General features: G+C 40.8%; 1 protein-coding gene across 2 annotated transcripts in view; it reads right to left on the reverse strand.

The window, feature by feature from the left end:
* The window catches only part of ABHD5 (abhydrolase domain containing 5, lysophosphatidic acid acyltransferase), a 29,281-nt gene extending 11,870 nt beyond the window's left edge, over nt 1-17,411 (reverse strand). Inside the window, exons 1-2 of one of the 2 annotated variants that reach the window (XM_048078000.2) lie at nt 17,256-17,411; nt 18-103 (exon numbers count right to left, since the gene is read on the reverse strand). In XM_048078000.2, coding sequence (XP_047933957.2) covers nt 18-103; nt 17,256-17,386 — 217 coding nt within the window. In that variant the 5' untranslated portion in view covers nt 17,387-17,411. Of the gene's footprint in view, nt 1-17; nt 425-17,255 lie in introns of both variants that reach the window. The other variant, XM_048078001.2, reaches the window with a different exon arrangement.
* Between the last annotated feature and the right edge of the window lie 8 nt (nt 17,412-17,419).

Raw genomic sequence — 17,419 nt, forward strand, 5'->3', positions numbered from 1 at the left:
ATTAAAAACAGACTTACATTTTAGCATTTTGTCCTCAGCCTCTTTAAGGTGTAGCAGCGATGTGGGACACCAAGCAGGAAGCCAGCTGAACAACCATCCTAACCTACAACAGCAATACAGAATATGAAGTTCTTGAGCAAGACGTTCCCATTCTGCACCATTTGATGCTTTGAAGAAGTTCCTTTTGCTGCTGTTCTTAAAAGAACCCATGTGTACCACACGTCCTGCAGGACAGGAGTGAGCAGTAGGAAGAAATCCACCTTCCCCTGTCTTTTATGAAGTGGTGTAAGGATCAGGGGTGTTGTTCAAACAGCACACTGTCCCTCCGCTGCCTGTCCCTTATCAGGGTGTACCGATGTATCTCCGTCAGAGCAGGCTTCTTCTGGGAACCTGGAGACATGAGTCCTCACAGCGACCCGAGAAGCTTGGCAGGAAATAAAACACAATCGTTGGGGTTTCCAGGCCCCTCTCGGGTTCCCCTGGAAGCCTGCCTGCACATACACTACCCTGCGTGAACCCTCTGCTTCCAGAAAAGCAACAAGCCTTGTGCCTGCCAGCCTAACCCGAACTAAGATGCACACACCAAATAAATTCAAAAAGTGGAAAATAAGCAGGTTTATTCTAGCAAAGCAAAGCACCAGGGACTTCATTACAGACTTAGAAACAAAGTCAGAGCAGAAAATCAAACAGCAACTTCAAGCCCCCCTAACAGAAGCTACTTTTCAGCTGTCACTTGCTATCTTTATAGTACCCTCTTGACCATGAGAGCAGGGGAATGACTCAGCTAGCAGCACAGCCCCAGGGACATCAAAGGACACAGCAATTAGGTGCAGCTCTTCCTAGGTGCTATTTTTCCCCCCTTTTTCAACAAGGAATACTCTTCTCCCTCCCTTGCCTGTTTTTGAAGCAGCTCAGACTACTTGCAGTGCAAAGGTTGCTGCTGTAGGACCTCAAACCACTCCTCGTGGAGAAGAGCATGAAGACACCAAACTTGCAATCAATTTTCTTTCTTTAGTGCTTTTTTCCCCACACTGAATTCCTTTCCAATTAGTTACAGTATTTTCAGGATTGAATGCTGCAAGTATCAGTTGAACAAAAATTGATCTTAAAAGACTGTGAGATTACTGGTGTCCAATTTTTCAGAGCTTGCACAACTCATCAATAACAAATTTACGATTTGTCCTTCCAAGTTCTTTATCCAAAGAACGTTCTCCCCACCTTTCTCAGGGGCTGAGCTATCCCAGCTGCACAGCTATTTACATTTATGATACAACATTGCAGGGGTTTTGGGAACACACAATGCAATCGCAAGCTGTGCTGCATTTAGGGAACATCAGGAAAAAAATCAAACACAACATACTTGGTCAAGAAAGGATTCATCATCCAATCACCCATGGCCACTGTTACTCAACGTTATTTACTTTCCTGAGAAACACACAGATGCCTGGCTGGTCTGTAAATAACCTTCCTAAACCCCCAAATGTGGGAAGCACGCTGATGGCGTATGGACTGAGAGCTGGGCAGCTGAATGCTGCATGCTTGCCCAGATGCCTCGTGCAATCTGAGACCTGAAAAAACTCAGCATCCTCCAGGAATGGTATCTAACTGATTGGCTTCCACATTAAAATAGATATCTAAAAGGGTTATAAGAGGTATCTGTGAGGTTAAAGCTGGCACCTGCCAAAAGCAACATCACCAGCAAATAACTGTTGAATCTGGGTTTAACAATATCACCGTGTCCAATGTTATGAATTACTCTGGTAAATTACTAAACAATAGTTATGCCACAACCCTTTGAAGCCAAACTTTCTGCTAGTTAGGTGCTGAAATACACATTTGTATTTATAATTCTCAAGTCAGAAGCACAAAATCCAGTTGCTATTTCCCTCAAGCTAAAACTGTATAAAATATTTACTCTTAGGAAAAACACTTACTTAGCAAAGGAACTTCTTTAAAGATTTTTTAATAAGGAAATGTATAGCTGTAACATGTCAACATGAAGACAGTGCAGAGATATGACACCAAAAAAATCTACAGTTCACAACCTCAGAATTTCACTTCCCAGTCCTAGGGAGACATGTGAATACCCAAGAAAAATATTTAGAGAACTGTATCAGAATCAGGAAATTTTAGCATAAGTGTTCACTCTTTCCTTTTGCTAATTATCAGTATTGTTTATAAATACAGAGATTTTCATTCAGAAGAGACATCACACACGTAAACCCTGAAAATAAAGTCAGCAAGCTGAAATGCTTAGAATAAAAATTATATATGTGTTTCAGTCATTCTGTACTTGCTGAACTAAAAGAGCAAGTGAAGATGACATTCCGTCAAAAAAGTGATTAAGAATTTAAGAAAGAAAATATTTAATCATTTATATTCAAGACTTAATCCTTTGTTTTCCCCCCCTCCTTCCAACAAATTGCTTGATGTTTTCCACATGCAGAGAACAATGAACTATTTAATTTATTTAATCACATCCCTGGTATAGGCACATTCTAGCCTTCCAAAGGTATCATTTATTCTGTACATCTGTGCTAAATGTGTCCTCTAAATGCACACAAGAATGTCAATTGCTTACATGACCTATCATTTTTATTACTGTGATATTAAGTTAAAATAGCTATGTAGCATCAAAAAAGAAGCAATGGCTCTTTCAAGACCATTTGTTCACCAGCAATACAGATAAGACATGAAAGAAAACTAAGGATTTCAGCTGGAGTTTCATGTTGTGAGCGAGCTAACCACTGCCAGAAGAGGCAGGCCCCACTCTGCTCTCATCAACCACCACTTCCCAAACACTCTGTTTCCATCTTCCTTCATAAAGACGGAAAATGCAACAGAGGAATATTTTGAGGAGTTAGGAAATCCACTGTGCTTAGTTGCTTGCTCTATCAAAAAGTGTGAAATAAATCTTGCAACTGCCAGCCCACATTTCTATCGTTTGATGGTGATTGCACACAATGGGAGTTGAACATCAAGCTACCAAGGCACGTAACTAGGGGAATTGAAGGTGTGCTTTCTTGTTTGGCCAAGCAGTAACATTCACCAGTTTGCACATCCACACTGAAATATCTAATAATCAGTAGGGCTGAGAGGGCAGAGCCATGCCATAGGGTGCTTCCTCACATCTGTTTGGGGGCAGTTTTGCTTTCACAGCCACCTGAACAAGCCTGGAGCACTGGAGCCAGGAAAAATCAGAGGCGTCAGGCGGGGGGTTTGCTGCCCTGCTAAGGGCTCAAACAACACACACGAGTCTGTAGGAGGCAACTGACCTCCAGGCTTCTTGTACACGTTTGAGGCAGAAGGCCAGAAGCTAAGGGGAAGTCCCAGAGACAAGTGTTACATGGCCTTAGCCAAGGTGACCAACGTGAGGCTAAATTAGCGAGACCACCGGTAGTTTATGCTGACAAATACGGTAACAAATACTGAAAATAACAGCCCCTGGGGGAAATACACAGAGATCTTTGATGCCTCGTAGAAGCTGGAGCCACAACCACTCTGCACAGGGGCCAGGACCCAACGCACTGACTGGTAGTCCTGCTTCTCTGGGTCCATGTGGTGCTGGTCTAAACCGGACTGGGAGGGCTGGAGTTTTGTGTGTGATGCGTGTGTGTGTTGTAGAACAGAAAAATTATAATTTCAGTCACTATCCACTTGCCGTATCTATCCTGCTTACTAAATACATTTTAGATTGTACCTCACTGGGGGAGCACGGTTCTGTGTTGCAGCCATTTTACCCATTTCCCCCATGACAGTCTGCTGTTGGCTTATTTTAATAATTGACAGCCCCAATCACATCCTTATTTGCTAAGCAATCAAAAGCAAACAACGGGAAACCATACCATGCAGTTTAATTAACGAGAAACCCTGCTTAATCAAGCACAACGTTCCTACTTTAATGGCAGGCCTGGGTGTCTGTGAACCACTCAGAACAGGAGATTGTCATGAGGTTACCGAAGAGCAAAGAGATCTCTTAAACTAATCTAAATTTTTCACTGTTAGGCAACTTGTGGATGTATAGCAATCCTGCCTTGCCTCACAAGGTGTGATGCTCCTTATCTACGCTATAAATTGACCGATTTCTATGTATTTTGCCAGACTATTTTTTACCAAGTGGACACCAAGCTAGAGATCTGAATTAGGCAGCCCTTATCGTGCTGCTCTGGTCACCATATGAGTCAGTGGAGGCCTTCCTCTGGAGGTGCACACGGATGTTACGGGACGTGATGGTCTGAAGGAAGGGCTTTCCCAAACACAGCAAGTCATGGCAGGCTCCCAGATATACCACCCTCACAGGAGAAGTTAGATGGAAGCTCCTAACCTACAAGTAGCACACCTGGCGAATTTTGTTGGCATGAAGAGGAACAACCTCCAATACCCGAAGTCAGAAAACAAGACCTAATTTCACAGCCCTTAGCTCCTCCTTCCCATAGGAAAATTTCAAAGCTGAGGGGTGTTTTTTATTTGAAAGTGTTCCATACAAGTCTTAGTTGTATTTCTGCTTCCTTGCTCACGAACTGATCATTCTTGATAATCTGAAAGTGTTTAAGACTTCAAGAGTTCCCAGCTACATAAAAATAAAAAAAAATAATTAAAAAACAATTGAGACGTGATGATTCTGCTTCTGCTGTTCCTTCTACTAAGCCTTACAAGCCATGATGGGGAATGTTACTACATTTTCCCAGCTCCAACTCAATATATTATATGACAATGTTAATATTGCACTTTTCAAAAACAGATGAAAAAACCTATTCACTGAAACAAGGTAAATCTTATTCCACTCAATGAAGAAATATACTGTAGACAAATTTTTGACTTACCTGTCAACTACAGTGTGCTTGACTGAGTGAATCTCATATGTAAGCATGCTCAAACTGAAAGTATCAGGGTTTAGAGGATACTAGATGTCAGAGCGATGGAGGCAATTTTTCATTTATAATACATACTCTACGTGTACAAGCATGAGAAAGGAAACAGATATTAAAAATAAGTAATGATTACTGTCTGCAGAAATCTAAGGGGTAAAGAATAACTGAATATTGTATAAAGAGTAATACTTCTTTTTCTTAGCTGCTCGAACGTTAATTTGAAACAAGTATTTGCTGTCACAGCTCAACTTAAATTGCCTGAGGGAAACTTTCAAAAGAATTGAGCATCAAGTAGAGGCAGAGGCACAGTGAATGTGACCCACCCATCCACCTCCACCAACTACGTCAAATCAGATGAAGAATGTGGCAAATAGGTAACTCATGTAACTACCATTCTGTCAGCTAGATTAAACCTATTTAGCTTGGTGAGAGTCGATTACGTGCAAGACCACTGATGGATTTGTGGCCAGTTACAAATTTGGCATGCTCCAAAAAAAGCTCATGCAAGCTTCGATAATACTGCAGGATGGTAAACACTTCTTGTTATGTTGAGGTATGCACTCAAACAGCTGGCAGTCTACCCACTTTCTGTCCTATAATGCTAATTTCAAAAATGAAGCTCTACCATATCAAGATGTTCAACTGAATGTTCAACAGAAGTTGTTTGTAACTCTATATAGGAGATATAAATATACATAGACAGAGCTCGCTTGCTCTTCAAGCTCACAATGTAATTACTCCTGTTAGAGTTGTATGAATGTGTGACTTTGAAGGTGTATTAAGCTTAAAATCAGAGGTATTTTCCCCATGTATAATACTGTTGTAGAGCTAGCTGTCATAATCTATGGAAAGCTTGGGAGTCAAAAAAAGGAAAACACAAAATCTCTAAGTGACAGAACTCTACTAAAACAGAGTAAATGAAAGCAATGTCATTTGCCACGTGATGATTTGTCAAAAATTACTGACCTTCTGAAAGAATATATGCAGAGCTCTTTCTACAGTGTTTACGATAAACTTTACTTTTGACTAAAAATTTTGAAATTAGTAAGGTAATTAGAACTCCCAGTACTAATCAAAAAAGAGACGCTGAAACATTTATCAGTGACAGAAGCGTGGAGAATAGTTTCTCATCACAAATATTATCTGGACTTAAAAATTCCACCAGTAGGAAAGTCAGAGCTCAGCATCTACAACAATTACACAATAACTCACAAAGGACTGAGGGAATGTAACTAAACAAATGAGCAACTGGGTTGCATATCTGCTTTTGTCCTGCTCTCAACAACTGAACGTATTTAATATTTTTAATTGAATTTTTGCTTAAAAAGCTAAAACACTGAGTGAGCTCACTGGTAAATCATTTCAAGCTTTACTCTTAAAGCTTATTAAAATCAAGCTGATCTTTCAAAAACCCTAACCCTCTCCTCTCTTGACTCTCAGAATTAATTCTAGCTATTTGTAAGGAAGAGAGTAACATCAACTACATGCACAGAATTTGTTATACTGTTTCTGCATAACACTAAGAGGAACGGCATTCTGATTTTCAGGCCATCCAGCTAGCATGATCATTACAAACATCAGTTGATTTGAGCTAGTCCCAAACTAAGGAGAAGCTTGCACTGTAACAGAAAAACAAGTGTAAGCTAATGGAAAAACAGCTCAGATTCTCTCATTTTTTTCTACAAAAAGTATTTTTGAAGTACTGTACTAGCAAAGGAATTTAGAACTGATTTTTTTTTTGAAATCAAAATATGGTAAACACCATAACTCTTCCCAAGGTTTTAAGTAATTTCTTCACATGAAAATACTTAAGCACTGTCCTTCAATAAAACTAGTCATATATTTAAGTGTCCTGCTGAATTGAGGTTATAGTGCTCAGAGTTTTATGAGAAGAAACCCTAAATACTTGTATATTATCATTAACGCATAAGTGACAGTCAAAATACATCGTTAATTAAGAGAACGGGGCAGCTACTGTTATGGCTGATTTCAATATCATTTAAAACTGCAAGGAAAAGCAACCCAGGCAACCCTTTCAATTTCTATAAAAATACCAAGAACAGGCAAAACAGGAGTGAAAAGGAGCTTCCCATATTCACAATGGGGCAAAAGTTCAATGTATCAAATTTAGGGCAAAATGTCAATTTTGAAAGTAAAACAGCGTCTTACTATAATGCTCTAAAAACACACTGTAGTGTGGATTTCATAGGTGCTTAAGCGAAAATACCAAGACATAGTTGTTGTCTTTTTTTTTTTTTTTCCCCAGGGGAACAGCAGAAATAAGTCTGTTTAACTAAATGTTTTCTGCATTTTCGTCAGCGTCAGTTGTAGTTGATACAGAATCTAAGAGCTGAATAGCATGTGGCTTCTTGCCTCTTCAACAACAAGTTTTCAGAGCCAATTCCATTTTGGGCTATTAAATTTCAAGCTTACGGGCAATGACCTGAAGCAATACAAAGCAAAAGAAACTGTCAAGGATGACAAAATCAAATATGACTTCATGTGTCAAAATATCAGAGAGAAATAGCAGGTTTACATCTGGCTAATTTATGTCTAAGAGTTAAATTATAATACACTTTTACTTTTTCATTTCATTAATTATTATATATAATAAGAGTTTCTTCCTAATATCTAAACCTACCCTCTCTTAGCTTAAAGGCATTGTTTAAAATGGTTTAAAGCCATTCACTATATTCAAGTTCCATCTTGTTCTCTACTTACACCTTGGAGAATGTGCCTTGGATATAAGTTGTGTAACAAATCAGTGAAAAAAAATACTTTGGAGAAAAATGCAATAACTTATTTCAAGCTAGTGTGTGAAAGAACAGAAAAGCATGTTTTTAAAACCCCAGTAAACTGAAAAGTAAACTTGAGGAGATACAGAACCAGCAACTATTTCCAATTCAAGGAAGTTTTAAAATTATTATACATTGGAACTGCACATCTCTGAATCAAATTTGGTTAACATTTTTCTTTTTGTAACACAGTACTAAATGACTAATAGTGATATGAAATGTAAAATGCATCAGGCACTACCACTAAAATTAGGATGTCACTTAATCACTGCAGATTTAATTTTGTGAACGGGTTCCAGTTCTCCAATATAGCTTCAGACAAGCCAGCCTCCTTTAACATTTCAACAGCTGTAACCATTTAAAATCCAAGAAAATAATACATGCAACCTAGGTACCAGTATAAGCAGAGCCTAAATCTTGCTATGGATGACAGCAAGGATGGAGAAATGTTACATGTAGAGAAGTAAATAAAAACATTACTGAAGACCAAGATATATGTTCCTTCTGTTCAAAGGGTATGTAAGAATGTAACTGTGAGATATCACTGATTTTTAAATAAAGCTATAAAGAAAAGGATATTTAATTGACAGTAAGAGAAAGTGTTACTGATTAGCATGAAAATAACTCCAGTTTCTCAACTACATTTTACATATTTTAGGAAACTAGGACAATACATTTATCATGTGAAAGCAACATGCTCTGCATGAAACTGAGAACAGGATGAAGCAAATAATATACATTAGACTTAAACCTTTACCAGATAAAATTAACTGTGGTTAATCTTCAAAGTTAGTCTGTTAAGTAATAAAAGCCAATTTCTAAAATGAGAAAGACGAAATGCACAGAGAAGTCTGCGTGTCAGTCTGTCTCTGAGAAGCACCCTACTTTTGCATTTTTATTCCTGTGAGGTGAAATGGGTGACCCGATGCCTGAATCTCAGGCAATTACCACTACTAGATCAGATCTAAAAACTTAGTGTTCCCTCCATTTTGTTCAACTATTTTTGTGGCTACTCTCTCCGTCAGGTTTGTGAAAAGATTCATCTTTAAAAGAAACTATGTTTTAAGCCAACTAATTATAGAGACCCAGCTGACAGAGAAACGAAGCAGTTAACCAGAAAATCTATGGGCTAATAATGTGGAAAAAAAAGACTAGTGGAGCACGTTGGAGGCTGGCAAGCTTTAAAGTCAGAGGTGCCACTGACAGTAAGATATAATCATGACCTCGGTTGGTTTGGATTTAACTGGGCAGGGATGTCTCCGGAACAGGGCTGAGGATAGGGTTTCATGAGAGCTTTAACTGCGTAACTAATTTTAGGACTCCCTCTTGCAGCCCTTCCTTCCTGTCCCCAAAGTGCAGCATGTTCTTCAGGACTTCAGTTTTCTGCGGATGATGCATGCAGTCAGAATCATTCAATCAAACAATCATAAATGTATGAGCATCAGTCATACACTATGTACAATAACTGTTACTGCAAAGGCTGTCTATCTAGGGGCAGAGCTTCTGCACATACAGTAGGAGCCAGATGTAGTAGCCATCACAGCAATTTGAATGAGATGTTCCAAGGACAAAAATTAAGTTCTGGCAACTACAAACATCAGAAGAAGAAAAATATTTCATGGTCCACTTTACAATCATCGCATGAAAAGATCAAAAAAAATGTTGCAATCCTCTGAGAAAGACCTTGGGGAGCACACTATGATGGCAAGACTCAGGAGCAAGAACTGGGAACGTGACAGGGGAACAAAGCACCAAATCTTTTAACAAATGTCTGTTTACCATTTTCATGAGATGACAAAAACACCATACGAAAGTGCTGTGATTGGGTTAAAAAGGAAAGCATTTTTTTCCCAGATGACATAAGCCTGCCTATGAAGTTCTGTTTAGATGAATGTCAAGCCAAGACATTCCATGCAATTAGATGTTGTGAAACCCCTGGATACTTCACTAACATTAAAATAGAATGTTTTGAAAACCTCTGCATAATATTTCTAGGAAGCGTAATGTACCTCAGGTCCATTTCAACAAGAAGCCCATGATAGGTTATTGCAGAATATTGCTACACTGGGTCAGAGGTAAAAACAATGCATTCCTCATGTACTTACTGCATCTTGAACTCTGTATTCAGAACATTCAACATCAAGATTATTGTAAAAATTCACAAGGAAATTTTATTACCATCTCTATTTATATCAACAGTGCTACTGCTTACCAGAATTAACCTGAGAATGTAGATAAGGTAAATCCATAAACAATGAGCATTTCATGGCTATTTTATTGCTACGGAAGTTTACCACGGTGTTTGAACTCATTTGAGCAACCTGAGCATTCAAGCAGTGGAGAGTACCCACAATTTGCTCTCTCCCATGCTGAACCTTAGCCGCAGGTATGTCTTGCTGTATACCTTACATCACTGTGCCTCCCTCTTCCCCATTTTCTTCTCTGTCTTCCAGTACTGCCTTTCCATTTGTTTATCCATTCCACCAACTTCTAACAGTAACCAAGTAATCAAGCCCTCAGTTATTTCCTGCCATATTTTCTAAGGAGTCAGTATTTTATATTTTAATTTAAAAGCCAAAATCAAACTCAATCTAGAGAAAAATCCTGTCGGCAGCTACAGACCAGGTAGGAAAGAATACAGAACACAGAGATAAAGATGCAGATGTGGTGGAGAGGAAAGGGGGGTGCTGCAGTCACAATAAAGCTGTGACAGAGACCATACATGTAACACAGCTTACCTATCAGATAGTACCTACACCCCTCTGCCTCCTCCACAGTAAATTCGCATCTGATAGAACTTGGCATTGCCACAGTTACTAAGTGTTTTCATAAACATTACACGACACACTGCATCAAGAATTTAGGAAGAAATGTATGAAATAAAGAAAATGAAAATTCTCTCTTGGTGTCCTTCAGATATACATAACTTCCTATTACTTTCGTTTCATTCATCCACCTATTGATGTACTCGTGCTGCCCTTCAGATATTGCATGACCTCAACCTTCATATACTGTTTAAACCCTACTTGTCAGCCTTCTAACACCTACCATGCCAGAGGCCCACATTTCAGACCGTCCCCGAGTTCTATCACACACAACAATAACAGAATCCACACATAACAACCGCCTGTTATAAATATACACCACTGCCCATCCCCACTCTACCCTGTTTATCTTTTGTTTATATCCCATACTGTATTATGCATAATTTAGATCACAACTTAAATAGGAGACGGGATTGTTTATTTTTCCATAAAGAACCATAAAAGAAACACACACAAAAGACTACCTAAAGCACATGATTATTCCCTTAGCTCCAAACACACTACACACAAACCACACTCTTATCACACAACCTGCCTCTACGTGAGTGTAAATACACACTGAAGATGCATTGTTTCGCTGCTTGCCATTAAAACAGCTTCTACGTTGTGTTCTTTATCATAGTCGCCTACAGTGACTAACTTTGTCAAACTTCAAGAATTGGTATTTGATCTTTGGGCTACCTAGCCTCATTTCCACTTCTTGGAAAACTCTCTGAAGCGAACAACCCCTCCCTTCATCCTGAAACTAAAAGACTCTTTTGTTAACATGACTACACATCAAATGTTTTATGTGTCAGAAAGACATGTAAGTAACCTCAGAAAGAGGTAAGAATCATCATCATACGATGGTTTGGATAGGAAGGGACCCTAACGATCACCTAATTCCAACCCCCTGCCATGTGCAGGGACACCTCCCACCAGACCAGGTTGCCCAAAGCCCCATCCAGCCTGGCCTTGAACAGCTCCAGGGATGGGGCATCCACAGCTTCTCTAGGCAGCCTGTGCCAGTGCCTCATCACCCTCAGGGTAAATAATTTCTTCCTAATACATAATCTAAATCTACCCTTTTTTAGTTTAAGAACTTTACTCCTTGTCCTGTCACTACACTCCCTGACAAAGAATCCTTCTCCTGCTTTTTTGTAGGGTTTCTGTAGGATTTTGAAGGCTGCAAAAAGCCATTGCATCAAACGTCCCCTTTTGGACAAGTACAGAATAATTAAGAAGCCTTTAAGATCAGTATAACGTACTGAATGTAATGAAGAAAAAAGTTTCTAGAATAGTTTGCTAGCACCAACCTACCCATTTTCTTTTTTTTTTCTCCTCATTGCTGTATCTTTCTCCTCCTCACTTCAGTATATGGGTGGACTTCCTCAGTGGCAATAGGCACCTGTGCATCTTTTATTACAGAAAAGATTCGTGGGGGTTTATTTTCCTCTCCTTTCTGTCGTCTCGTACGATCCTTGGTTTTCTATTACAACTCATTCAGAGCTCCTTCCTACTCCGGCATTCCTCACCGTATTTTCTCAGTGTCATTCAAGGCTTTACCCTTAAAATCCTCCTCTTTTACCCTCTTAACCTTATTCCAGAGTGACCTCATTTCATTACACAGCTTCATGGACTCACAAATCTCTCTTCTCCACTGACCTCTCCCTTGCTGTTCAGCTTCTCATCTGGATCTTTCAGTTTCAGCGCCAACGTAAACTCACTCACCTTTCCTCTCGTGCCCTCTTCTCTCTGGCTCTCAATACAAATTATGGACAAAAACCTATCCTGGAAGATCAGAGTTGCAAGAAAATACTCAAGTTATGAAATAAGCTAATTAAAATTTCCTCAACAAGCAATTTTAATAAACCACTAAATATGAGGGGAAAAAATGAAGATGGTTTAATAATTTATGAGTTGGGAAAGTGGTTCAGATTCTCTCATTAACGTGCAGAAAAATTGTAGGTAGTGCAGATTCTCCTGGCACAGACACGATTCTTTTCAGAGGGCTAATCTCTAACAGGGCCTACAAGGCACAGCCCAATTGACCCAAATAAAATACAGAGCCCTGGGGCAGCACCCGTCTTCTAACAGACTCTATAAAAACTTCAGAGGATGCCCCAAACCATGCAACCCTGGCAAAAGGATCGCTAATCCTGGCATTTCTCATTTTCATTCTCAGATGTAAGGACTTGAGCCAGGTGACTAATCGACCTAGTAAGATATTTTATAGGGGATTTCTGTCATAACAGATGACTCAGCCAGATAATCAGGGAAGGAGAACGGGATCTTCTACCAGAGGCAATGGAAAGCTCCAGGTGAGCCATCAGAAGTGCATGTTCTTTAGTAATGGGACATCCACGTATTATATAAATGAAGCATGAAGCACGTGTAACACACTTTAACTCTGGGATTGTGTTTGGGCCTGGTAGTGACAGTGGAAACAACGCACTTGAATGCTGCTTCGCCTGCGGTGAGAACCAGTGTTTCCCCATGCAATTGGAGGGGAGCCACTGAAAGGGTTTTTTCCCTGCTGCTTGGAAAGAGGGGGAAAGACCTCTGCAGCTCTCTGGAGTCAGCTGGTGGTACCTTTCCTCGTGTTGCCTAATACAAGAACAAGTTTCAGGAAGAGTGGAGGAAAAAACCTTTAGCACAGCAGTGTCTAACCTGTGCTATTCAAACCTCTCGATTATGATTCCTGAGGCGATCTCCCTTATGAATTACAAAAAAATAAAAAATTCTCTGTAAAGTCACAACTGTATTTGCTGAATTACAAATGGGATGCCCCAATTTTACTTTTTTTAATTGTTAAACTGTGAAAGAAAGTTCAGCGGCCTGGCTGTACCTTGATGAAAAGATCCTGACCTAGGCCGTGGTTCCCCAGCAGCTCTAACATCTAATTTCCCACTAAGCTGAGGGCGCTTGAAAGGCTGTGGGTTAAGTTATAAATGGATCTACCTGAAAAGCCACATCACCAAGGTAAGGACATCACATGTAACTGAAAATGTGAAATGTGAATGAAATGTGAAAATGTGAAAAAACATTAAGAAATGAAGAAAAAATAATAAGAAATGATTCCCTAAATGTCCTAAACATGAGCCAAAGATTCTCTGACAAACAAGGGACTCCAAAGAGTAGTCAATGCCAAGTAAAAGAGATGAACAAATCATCTAATTCTATATTCTTACTACAAATATATATATTTTTAAACCTTTTTCCATAACACTTGCAGGTGCTAGACTTGAAAAGCAGAACATCACTGTACTGACATTTAGATGAGTTTCTTCCTTGCACAGGGACAGGACACGCACTGCCAAGATCATTTTACTTCTGGAAGGAGAAGAGAGCCCTTATTATATTTTGCCATCTTTACCTTTCTCAAGTCTGTGTTGCGGGAGAAGAGATCTTCCAGACCATCACAGACCTTCCTTCCCCAAACTCATACAAGGACAGGAAAACCGAAACAATCTGATAAATGCCTGAAAACCTGCTCATACATACACTTGCAGATGAGCACACAAACACAGTGCAAAAGGCACTAAGCGCTGAAGTCATGACTGAAACAACAGTGAAAAAGATAAAATCAGAAGAGGAAGGAAACATCCTTTAACCTCTTCCTGCACACGCTTCTCACAGTGCACTTATGGTTTCATTGTCTCTTCAAAGGTGGAAGCTGTAGGTCCCAAACCTGCTGTTAGTCATGTGTACTACAGGACAGGCTGTTAGAAATAGTCTCCTTTCACCAGGAAAGGTAAGAACCACCCACCAGGTTTTCATCAGTCTACCTTCACTTAGCTTGTTTTAGAACCTAAATGACGTAACTAGCAGAAAAATAAAGCAAGACTGAGTTGAGAGTATCCCGTTATGCTTTATGCTTTAATATTACTCTTTAGTATATCATTGTGCTGTCACTGTGAACTGTCTTACTAAGAGTCAGATATAGGTTCCATCAAACTCGATAAATTATTCCTCTTTTATTTCAAACAACTCACTTCAAAACTATAAAAATAATTCTGTAGCATTTTAAATCACATACCAAAAGAATCAAAACACAAACAAGCTTGAATGGTATTGCAAAAATAATTGTGGTTACTGGTGTTGCAGTGGTCCTTACAGTATATGTTCTTACATATTTCTCCGAGCCGTTATTTTGAGAGGCTAGAGGTCATATGCAAGCAAAATGATGTAGGCTCATACGTGCAGTTTCCCTAAAATTTTTGTTTTAAACGAAGTTATTCCACTTATCACAGGGGGTAAAGGGGGAATTTATTCCAGATATTTACGTATGTTTAGTAGCTGCTATTACTAGATTTAAATCTAACTCTATTACTAGATTTATTACAAGCCATAAACAGTCCTGTTGAATTCAGAGGGAGTGTAAGTGAACTCAACATCAGCAAAAAGATTAGGGTAGGCTGTTTGTCTCACAGGCAGAAGTCTACTTCTACAGCTTATACAGAGAAGGTTCAGGGCTGTGAAGAAGTTTGGGCATCGTTAGCAGGTGACAAGTTAAACAAGCAATCACTTCCATGACGGAGACCAAAATATTTGTTTAGTTAAACCTCTCACTGTAGGTTAGGACAAGGCCGTGAGTACCTTTAAGTTGAGATTTCCTACAAAGGAACGTGTCACTGCTTTTCTGTTTTCACCCTACTTAGGCAGTTACTAGATTTCAACAAACTGGTTGTTTGCATACGTTGCATAACAAGATGAGTCACACTATTTTCTCTAAGCAGATAAAATAAACTTCATATTTATTCTTTGTATACACCTATTGCCAACAATTTAATTTAGGGCTCTAATGCTATACAGTCAGCCTTCCTCTCACTGCTACAAAGTTTTAAATCCAGAAGTATTTAACACATTTCACTCATTTATAAATTTCTTCCAGGTACTGAGTTTTGCTCTCTGCTTGAAAAGTTGAAGAAATGCTGATCGTTAGAACCAGACCAATAAAAGTGCTAACAACCTGGAGTACTAACATTTCATCACAGCTAATGCACTTTCCGAATTCATGGAAAAGCATGAGATTTTGTTCTTAGAAGTCTAAGAAGACTTAGAAGTCTTTAATGAATTGGGGGCTTACTCTGAAAGACTTCACATTAAATGGCCTGATTGTTCAGAAGGGTGACACGGACAACTTCCTGAAAATCAAGTGCCTTTAGAAGCTATCCAGCGGAGTAAGCCATGACAAGAAATTTCTCATAATCCTCTTTGAAAAATTTAGCCTATGACTCCTTACCCTACGTCCAGATCATCTAATGTTACAATGCTGCAGCCCTGACGGGCTACTGAAGTTGAGGGCATTTGGCACTACCTAAGCAGCGCTCAGTACCCTGTGTGATTGAATCAGGCAGCTAATACAGTTCAGGCTAATGCGCTGAATGAACATATAAACAAAACAGGTTGAGGCAGAGCTATTTTAAGACTCTTACTTAGAAAATCTGTAAATCATCAAGAAGAGGCTTTGCAAATGAGATGTATTTTATGAATGTGAATGGATGAGAAAGAACGCAGAACCAAGAAGGAAACTGTAGTTTCAAATGTATAAATGCTGCAGAAGGTGTAAAAAAAACCAACAAACTGTATTATTAAAAAAAAAGGCATTCTAAGTTTGAGGAAAGGAGGAAAGAGCAGTGACAGATTAAACTGAACTGCACAGTGCATTGAAAGAGAAGCCTGTGAAGTTTATACTTGGAGAGAGAACTCCGCGTGTATACAGTTGGGAATCTGGAAAAGATGGTAAGTCCAGTTCTGGTCCATCCAGACTGCGCTGGCAGCAGCAAATCATCTAAGATGAAATATAAACACCAAAAACTCAAAAAAAAGTCTACACATAGAACAAGACTGAGAACGCAGATAGTTTTGGAAGATAAGAGAACAGACGTATCAGATGACAACATGCAAATAGCATCCTGGATATGAAATTATGAAAGCACAGTGTGATTTTCATGCAAGTTGTTAGAGAATTCTAAGTGGAATTCCTCAAAAAAACATAATTATGAAATAATGGAGAAGGAAAAGGCAAAAAGTGAGTTTGGGGGGGGGCAGGCAATCGGCAGTATGAGCAATGCGATACACCACCTGATATTTAAAGAATGGCGAAGGAAAAAATCATGTAAACAGTGCATTAAGAGCACACTTAAACATCTGATAGAGGGGGATACAGTACACGTATGACTGGAGCAAAGCGAGATATATTCTGATCGGGTAATTTTGGGGCTAGAACCGCAAACTATGACAGAACAAACTCAGAGCGACCAGCAGAGGTGATACATTTTAACACAGACTCGGAGCCAGGATATTTTATGGTGGGAATGGGGAGGCAGAGGATGTATTCTGGGACAAGGGAGGCGAGGCGCTGTGGGGCCAGGAGCCGCCAGCACCCTGAGGTACGGCGCGGGGCACGCACCGGGGGGGGGGGGGGGGGGGGCGCGGGTGCGCGCCCCCGGTGCGGGGCAGGGCGGCGGCCGCAGGCGCGTCCTCGCGGGGCCGGGCGCGACCAAGCCGGGCGCACCGCGGGGGGGGGACGCGGAGCGGGCGCTGCCCACGGGCAGCAGGCGGTGAGGGGCGGCGGGACACCGCTCCGGGCAGCGGGAACCGGGCACACACCGCGGCCGTCGGCGGGAGGGAAGGGGCCGGGCGGCTCGCAGAGCCGGGCGGGGCTGCAGACAGACCGCCGTGTCCCCCCCCCCGTGCAGGCGCCGCTGTCCCCGGTCCCGCCGGGCCGCCTCCAATGGCGGCCGGAGGTGACCCGCAGGGCCGCGTCCCGCTGCGCTCACCCGTCGCTGGAGGTCTCCTCCTCGGCCATGGCGGCGGGGCGGCAGCCGGCTGCTGGCGGCGGCGGCGGCGGGGCGGTGGCGGCGGCGGGCAGCGCGGAAAAGGACAGCGCGACGGCGGCGGCCCCGGCCATCACGGGCCCCTCCCTCCTCCTCCCTGCGTCATC

This window comes from Anser cygnoides, chromosome 2, assembly GCF_040182565.1.
Source record: "Anser cygnoides isolate HZ-2024a breed goose chromosome 2, Taihu_goose_T2T_genome, whole genome shotgun sequence".
Taxonomy (NCBI): domain Eukaryota; kingdom Metazoa; phylum Chordata; class Aves; order Anseriformes; family Anatidae; genus Anser; species Anser cygnoides.